Source organism: Carlito syrichta, unplaced genomic scaffold (genome assembly GCF_000164805.1).
Source record: "Carlito syrichta isolate Samal-C Ts95f unplaced genomic scaffold, Tarsius_syrichta-2.0.1 Scaffold301634, whole genome shotgun sequence".
Lineage (NCBI taxonomy): Eukaryota > Metazoa > Chordata > Mammalia > Primates > Tarsiidae > Carlito > Carlito syrichta.
The window spans coordinates 6,908-15,937 of record NW_007245730.1 but is presented as its reverse complement, the minus strand read 5'-3'; the positions used below and the strand labels follow the sequence as shown (position 1 = coordinate 15,937).

The window sequence follows — 9,030 nt, the reverse complement described above, 5'->3', positions numbered from 1 at the left end:
CCAGACTGGAGTGCAGTGGCCGCTCCTGGCCACCACAGCCTCAACCTGCTGGGCTCCTGCGATCCTTCCGCCTCAGCCTTCCAAGTAGCTGGAGATACAGGCAGGCGCTACCACACCCGGCTAATTTTTTTGATTTATTGTAGAGATGAGGTCTTGCCAAGTTGCCCAGGTGGGTCTCGAACCTGCGGGCTCAGGCAATCCAGTCACCTCAGCCTCCCAAAGGCGTGGGATTACAGGCTGAGCCACTGAGCCCGGCTGACATATATTATTATATATGCTTTAAAAATTATTTATCTAAAATAGCTACACAGACATTATACAAATATAATTTATCCTGCCTATATAATATTCTCTTAATCTTTAAAAATTAATTCCCTTTTATTGGAGATTAAGGAATTTTCCTAATCTTTCACTATTATAAGGAATGCTTTGGTGAACATCTCTGCATATCAATATTTGTTTGCACACAGGTTAGTTTCTTTCATTCCTAGATATAGAATACTGGGTCAAGGAGCAGGAAGTTTAAAACTTATCCTTCGTGGCTATACCTTTCAACCAATGTTGGGAATTGAATAGACAGCTTTATTGCCAGTCTTCATTGTATTAAAACCAATTCATCTATTGGTTCCATGAAGACATAACTATTGCTTCATCTGGGAATGAGTCCCTACTGCCATTAAGTATAAAAAATATCTTCCATCATAAATGGAGTATGACCTGCATTGGAGAGTGGCTCTGAGTAAAGAGTTGATAAAAATCTACAAAGAGTTGTATTTTTGTTTTTTTAAAAACATTCCTTTTACACACTACAAAGAAATAATTAGTATTTTTGCTTTTTATGTCCTGACATGATATTTAGAATGGCAGTCCCCAAGGGTCTTCCCTTCACATAAGTGTGATCACAGACACTCTGGATACATCCTGGAGGGTTTTCAAACCAGTATAAACATGTGGAGGTAAAACATTCTTAAATATAGAAAATCTGTTTTCTATAAAGAAGTTGTGCCAGTTTACATTTTCATTAGCTTTCTTTTTGTTCTTTTATATTTAAAGATGTGGGGTACAATTGAAGGTTAGGTACAGAAATGATCATCGTACAGGTAAAGTGTGGGTACTCTTATTGGTGTTATCCATTAGCTTTCAATGAAAATACCCATTTCAATCCACACTTATTGTTTAATTGAGGTAAAATTCACATAACACGCAAGTAACCATTTTTAAGCATAAAACTATATGGACCTTAGTGTATTCACAGTGTTGTGCAACTACAAGCTCTCTCTAGTTTTCAAATTTCATCACCCTATAAAAACACCATATACCCACTAAGTAATCACTCCTCATTCCTTTTCCCCCCAGTAACCTCTAATCTGCTTTCATTCTCTATGATTGTCTATTCAAGATACATTACAGAAAAAGAATCATACATGCAGCCATTTGTATCTGGCTTCTTTCACTTGGCATGTTTTCAAGGGTCATATAAATTGCAGTAAATATCAGTACTTAATTCCTTTTTTTTGAGTTGGAGTCTTACTCTGTCACCCAGGCTGGAGTGTAGTGATACACTCACAGCCACCCCAGCGTCGACTGGCTGGGCTCCGGCGATCCTTTCACCTCAGCCTTCCAAGTAGCCAGAACTACAGGCACGTGCTACAATGCCTGGCTAATTTTTATTTATTGTAGAGATGAGGGCTCACCAAGTTGCCTGGGCTGGTCTCGAACCCGCGGGCTCAGGCAATCCACTCATCTCGGCCTCCCAAAGTGCTGGGATTACAGGATGAGTCGCTGAGCCACTGAGCCTGGCGCTTCATTCCTTTTTATGGCGGAATAATCCATTGTATGTATATACTTTGATTTATTTATCTATGCAACCATTGGTGAACATTTGGGTTGTTTCTACCTTATGAACATGAAGTATAAATACCTCTTTGAGACACTGCTTTCAGTTCTTTTGAGTGTTTACTAAGAAGTAGAACTGCTGGCTCATATGGTAATTCAAGGTTTGATATTTTGAGGAACTGCCATCTTTTTTTTACAGCAGCTGCACTATTTTATATTACCACCAGCAGTGTATGAGGTTCCCTATTCTTTACAACCTTGCTAACACTTGTTTATCTTACCTTTTTAATTAATGCCATCTTAGTGGCGGTGAGGTGGTAACTCATTGTGGTTTTGATTTGCATTTCCTTCATGACCAATTATGTAGGACATCTTTTTCTGTGCTTGTTGGTCATTTGTATATCTTCCTTGGAGACAGTCTGCTCTTTTGTCCATTTTTAAAACTGGGCTGTTTCTGTTCGTGTTTTGTTGAGTTGTAAGAGTTCTTTATATATTTTGGATACTAGAAGCCTATCAGAGATAAGATTTGCAAGTATTTTTTTCTACTTTGTGAAACTGCCTTTTCATTTTCTTGAAAATGTTCTTTAATTCATGAAAGTTTTACATTTTTACTAAATTCAGTCTAGTTTTTGTTTTCTTACTTTTGGTGTCAAATCTGAGAATCCACTGTCAAATATGAGGAAATGCAGACTTATTGCTGTGCGTCCCTTCCTTCCTTCCTTCCTTCCTTCCTTCCTTCCTTCCTTCCTTCCTTCCTTCCTTCCTTCCTCCCTCCCTCCCTCCTTCCCTCCCTTCTTTCATTTTTGGTGAGAAAGCAGGAGTTTATTAAGAAGACAAAAAAAAGTTCCCAAGTGGAGGGGACCTGAAAAAGGTTGCCCTATTTCTTTTTATTTTAATCACTTTAGGGGGTACAAATAGTTTTTGGCTACATGGATGCACTATATAGTGCAAAGGAGTCTGGGCTTTCAGTGTTCCCACTACCCCCAACTGTGTACATTGTACCTGATAGGTGATATTTCATCCCTCCACCCCTTCCTAGTCTCTAATGTCCATTACTGCTTTCTATATGACTCTGCAGATCCTTAGCTTTGCTCCTACTTATAAGTGAGAACATGTGGTATTTGGTTTTCTGTTCCTGTGTTAGTTTCTTAGGATAATGTTCTCCAATTCCATCCAACTTGCTACAAAAGACATTATTTCATTCTTGCTTCTAAGAAATTTTATAAATTCACCTCTGCTATTTAGGTCATTGATATTTTATATATATATATCTTTTTCTTTTCTTTTTGAAACAGAGTCTTTCACTCTGTTGCCCAGGCTGAAGTGCAATGGTGATCATAGTTCACTGTAGCCTCAAACTCCTGGGCTCAAGTGATCCTCCTGCCTTGGCCACCCAAAGTGCTGGGATTACAGGTGTGAGTTACTGCACCCAGCCATGGCCTATTTTGAGTTAAATTTTTAAAATGGCATCCAACTTCATTCTGTTGCATGTTGTTAACACAGATGTCCCAGTGTGATTTGTTGAAGAGACTATTCTTTCTCCATGGAATGCTCATCTCATAGAATATGTTAGAAAGTATTCCTGCTTCTATTTTTTTTTTAAGAGTTTGAGTTGGATGGATGCTCATTCTTCTTTAAATGGTTGGTAGAATTTACCAATGAAGCCTTCTTTGATTTTTCTTTTTTGGGAAGTTTTAAAATTAATGATTCAATTTCTTTACTTTTCACAGGCTTGTTGAGATCATCTATTTCTTTTTGAGTCAGTTTTGGTATTATGTGTAATTTTAGGAACTTATCCATTTCACCTAGATTATCTGATTGGTTGATGTACAACTGTTCACAGTATTCTCTTATAATCTTTTTCATTTCTGTAAGGTCAGCAGTAAAGTCATCATGTTCATTTCTGATTAGTTACTTGCTTCTTCTCTCTTTTTTTCTTCTTCAGTATAGCTGAAGGATTGCTGGTTTTGTTGACCTTTACAAAGAACCAACTTTTGATTTCTGTCATTCTATAGTTTTTCCCTTCTCTATTTCATTTACCTTTGCTGAAATCTTTATTATTTCCCTCCTTCTGATGGCTGTGAGTTTAGGTTGGTCTTCTTTTTCAAGGTTCTTATGGTGTCAAGTTAGGTTGCTGATATGAAATCTTTCTTGTTTTCTAACATGGCATTTACAGACATGAAATTTCCTTTGAGTACTACTTTTGTTTCATCTCATAAGTTCTGGTATGTTTGTTTTTATTTATCTCAAAGTATTTTCTAATTTCACTGATAAACAGTCTTATCTTCCTTAAGTGAACCACTCATGCATAGTGGTTAGATTACCTAAATACTCAGCAAGCATGTAAAACACATACGAATAGTTCTGAATCTGCTTGCTAATGAATGTTTATTTAGTTAATGTCTTTATTTGTACAAAATTTGCTTTGAGACTTTTTTTCATGTTTATTAGCAGTAAGGAGACTAGCTACGGATCCTTGGTGACTACAGATTCCTTGATGATTATAGTTATCTCCACAAGAAACTAACAGTTATCTAAAGCCAAACTGATTTAGGTTAGTTCCTAACACTTTCAAATTTATAACTCCAGTCTAGATTTCCAAACCCTGGCTAGGCTCTCATATACAACTGTATGCTAAGCACCAACATTTCTATGTCTAAAAGACAGTACTAACTTAATATATTCAAAACTTAACCCCTTCTCCATCTCAGTTATGGCAACTTCATCTTTCCACTTGGTCATGCTACTAACCCTCTAGTATCTCTTTTTCTCATATCCTATATTCAGTCTCCCAAAAAACTGAAAATAGATACACAATTTAAAATAATTCAAATACTTATTTCTATCTCCACAGCTACTGGGTTGGTCCAAGTCACCACCATCTCGTGCCTGAATTATTATTATTATATAATTGCATTATGTTAATGACCTTCTGGTTGAGATCCTTGCTATAACTGTTGTTCTTCCTACTGTCTGCTGCTTCACTCAGAATCAAAAAGTTTGTCTTGTGTCCCACCTCATTGATACCCTTTGCCTCCTTTCTAACTCTGACTTCATCTTCTACTCTCTAACCCTTCTCTTTCATTCTGCTCCACCATCCTGGCCTCTTCACTGTTCCTTGAAAATTCCAGGAGTGCTTATACCTCAGGGTCTTTGCACTGGCTTTCTTCTTTACCTGGAATACTCTTCCAAAGATAACTACGTGTCTAACTCCCTTTTATGCAGCTTAAAAATATACAGGTTTTAAAGGTTGATTCATTCTCACTCCAGGAGAATACTGACATGTAATGTTATTTTAAAGTATACTGACATGTTATGTTGTAATTTAAGATTCTAAATTAAGTAACAAGGCAGTATAGGAAATAAATTACATTGTAAATATTTCCATTCACTCTGTTTCTAGGCAAGATATTAAAACCAACTTCACTGTCTACAAATACTAGACATGAAGCCTATAACTAATTCTGCCACCCATTTGTCAAAAATAAAACTTAAATAGTGTATGTGTGCTTACATAAGAAGCAGGAAGAATAGGAAAATTTACTAGCTAAAGGAAAAAAGGCAATTTTACCTTTCTTTGTGTGTGGACATATGTGTTAAAAGTTTATATGTTTCTCTCTGGGTCAAAAGAACACTGAGTTCTCTTTCTGTGCAAGGTTTTAAAATATGAGGAATTTTCATCTGTATAAATAATAAGGATAAAGTAATAAAATATGTGATAGAACAATATCACATTTTTTTTTGCAGTGATAGAACTTCACTGCAAGTAGCTTCATGAAAAGAGGTGCTTACGTATTCCAGCCTAGTTATTCAGATTCCTGCTCTCTTCCTAGGGCATAAGGTGTGGTGACGGGCACTTAGTAGATGTCTGATGCACTAAACTGAAGGTTTGGTAGCAAATAACAGTATAATTTGTACAGTTTACTTTCGTTTTCCTTGAGGTCTTACAATGAGGCTTGAACAAACGTCCAAAGAACACAGGAGACTTGTGACTGTGGTATTACGGAAAACACACAGGGTCTGAATGCCAAACGTCCATATTCTAACACTGCTTTGTTTGATCTTTAGTAGTCCCTTGCCCTCCCCTGAGTCTTTGTTTGTTAATTTAAATGTTTGCCTAAATATTTATTAAAGGTACGCTGTATGCCTTTTACACAAAGATGAAAAAGAGAGAAACCTTGACCTGGAGATGCTTAAGGATCCAACAGCAAAAATATATTAGAATATTTCTTACTCTGTAAAATTAGAATTACAATACTCAACAATATCACCTACTGCATAGATTTGGTGAGACAATTAAAACATAGTACTTAACTTTTAATGTATGTGAAAGTGCTTTATAAACTACAAATGCTAGCTATTCTGAATATTATATAACCAATCTTCATATTTTCAGGCTTTCTTAGGTTAAATTTTAACATGTTATTAGTTCCTAAAAAATAGTATAACAATAAACAGTTTTTTTTAAAAAGCAGGATTTATTGAGAGAGCAGAAACGCTCCCATAGTGGGAGGGCACCCGAAGGGGTTGCCCAACAATAACAGTTTTTTTTTTTTTTTTTTTGAGTTGGAGTCTCACTCTGTCGCCCAGACTGGAGTGCAGTGGCCACTCCCGGCCACCGCAGCCTTGACTTGCTGGGCTCCGGCGATCCTTCCCGCCTCAGCCTTCCAAGTAGCCGGAATTACAGGCATGCGCTATCATGCCCAGTTGATTTTTTGATTTATTGTAGAGATGAGGTCTTGCTGCCCAGGCGGGTCTCGAACCCGCGGGCTCAGGCAATCCACTCACCTCAGTCTCCCAAAGGCACGGGATTACAGGCTGAACCACCGAGCCCAGCTCCAATAGCAGTTTTTAATGGAAGTTTTTCTACTTTGTTTTTTGAAATAAACAAATAAGCCTGGAATCCTGGTTCAATCTATATCTGCTCACTTGTTTCCCAGGTATAAATTTAGAGTGTGAATATTTTTTTTCTTTTTTGTTAAAATGATATATAATTCACATACCATAAAACCCATCAGTTTGAAGTGTACATATAATTCAGTGTTTTTAGTATATTCACAACATTATGGACTGTCACATATTTTCATCACCACAAAAACAAACCCCATAACCACTAGCAGTTACTTATCATTTCTTCTTCCCTTCAACCCTTGCTAACCACTAATCTCTTTTCTATCTCTAAGAATTTGCCTATTCTGGACCTTTCATATAAATTAAATTGTATAATATGTGGCCTTTTGCATATGTCTTTATTCACTTAGGATCATGTTTTATATGGTTCATCCATATTGTTGCATATTTCATGACTAAATAATATTCCAATGTATGGATGTATGATTATACCACATTTGGTTTAACCATACATTGGTTGATAGACATTTGGTTTATTTCCATTCTTTTGGCAAATGGAAATTATAAGTAATGTTGCCATGAACATTTATGTACAAGTTTTTATGTGGACATACGTTTTCACTTATCTTGAGAATATATCTAGGAGAGGAATTATAAGTCATATAACTATGTTTAATTTTTTGAGGAACTGAATGCTTTGATTTTGATAATGGATTTTCTATTGCTTAATAAACACAAACCTCTAATGAAGGAATGGTAAAAAGTCACTGTAAATGCATGTGAAAAACAACACGAAGAGGAACAAAAAAGCAAATCCACAGCTCCCATAAAACCAAACTGCATTAGGTGTTGTTGCTTGTGGAATTCCAGTTTAGTAGTCAGTGTTCCTTTTCAGTTGCATTAGGGAGGTAAACTTTTCTGAGGTCATGTGCAATTATGTTTCAGCTGTCATTCTCTGGATTAAAAAACAAAAACAAAAACCTCTGGTTTCCAAAGTGGATAATGTTGTATAAATGAGCTAAATGGGAAAGCCTGGCTTACGCCTTGATGCAATTTATTTCCCCTGTTGGAAAGTTGTACCTTTCTATGAGGCAAACCAATGGTCATTTTGCTCTAAGAGGCCTTTTTCAGTGGCAACAACAACAACAACAAAAAACCACTAGGGAGTAAAGCTGCTTAGTTCTCTGACAGGGAAAAAAGATGCATAGCTGTTTTACAAACCAAAGGCGAGAAGAGACTTTTTGAGTCTCAAATCGCAAGATAGGTTATTTTTACTGAAACAGAAATGCGATTTCAAAATAAATGTTCATTAGACTAGGAAGCTGTTACATGTTAGTCAACTTGGAGGGACCTGGAGGCAATCACTGGCTATCAACAGACATAAAACACAAAAGTACCTTAAAAAAAAATCTTTTTAGATTAGGAAAGAAAGTTTATTTAGGGGTCAGACACTTAAGGAACGTTTGGCACAAAAGGACCTTATAATTTTTCCTTTGGCAAAGCCATTTCTTTCCTGTGCACTTTCTTTCTAGAGGACATGATTAAAGTTGTGCCTGTCAGTAAGCACATTCCTTTAAAGTCTTAAGTTCTTACCTGCTTCTCTACATTTCTGTCCCTTTCTTTTTCACACATGCCTGGACTGCCCAAACATATGTTTTGTTTTATCAGTGTCACTCTTCTACCTTTCATATTTGGCTCACTACATTATTTCTTGCAATTATTTACTGTTGCATAACAAATTAACCCCAAAGTTAGTGGCTTATAGCCATAACTATTTTATTTCTTATGATTCAGTGGGTTGCCTGAGCAATTTTTATGGTTTTGAGTGAGTTCACTCATGTGGCTACATTCAGCTGGTGGGTTAGCTGGGTGTGGAGTTCAGGTGGGATGACTGCATGAGTCTCTCTCTTTACTGTCTTTCATCCTCAAGGAGACTAAGCCTAATCTTCACATGCCATCTCAGAGCAGCATTCCAAAAGGGCAAGTCCCAGAGTGTATAACGGTTTATCAAGGTGATGCTTGCTGATGTCTCCTTGGCCAGAGTCAATGTGGGAAGAAATTACGGTATGAATACAGGGGAGGCATGAACTATTGGGGGCCATTAGTGTGTGCCATTTAATACCTGTATGTTCATTAAAGTAAAACTGAATTAAGAAATTTTAATATTTCTTCTCTTTGCTTTTCAGTTTGGGAAGTTTCTATTGACATGTCTTCAAGGCCACTGATTCTTTCCTTGGCCACATCTGAGTTACTGATGAGCCCATCACAGGTATTCTTAATTTCTATTAGTGTTTTAGATATCTAGAATTTCTTTTTCCATTAGAGCTTTTAGCACATTTATTT

At 36.6% G+C, this 9,030-nt stretch overlaps 1 protein-coding gene across 1 annotated transcript in view; it reads right to left on the bottom strand.

The window, feature by feature from the left end:
- The window catches only part of ITFG1 (integrin alpha FG-GAP repeat containing 1), a 23,522-nt gene extending 15,203 nt beyond the window's left edge, over window positions 1-8,319 (bottom strand). Inside the window, exon 1 of the mRNA XM_008055020.2 lies at window positions 8,281-8,319. Coding sequence (XP_008053211.2) covers window positions 8,281-8,319 — 39 coding nt within the window. The remainder of the gene's footprint in view (window positions 1-8,280) is intronic.
- Between the last annotated feature and the right edge of the window lie 711 nt (window positions 8,320-9,030).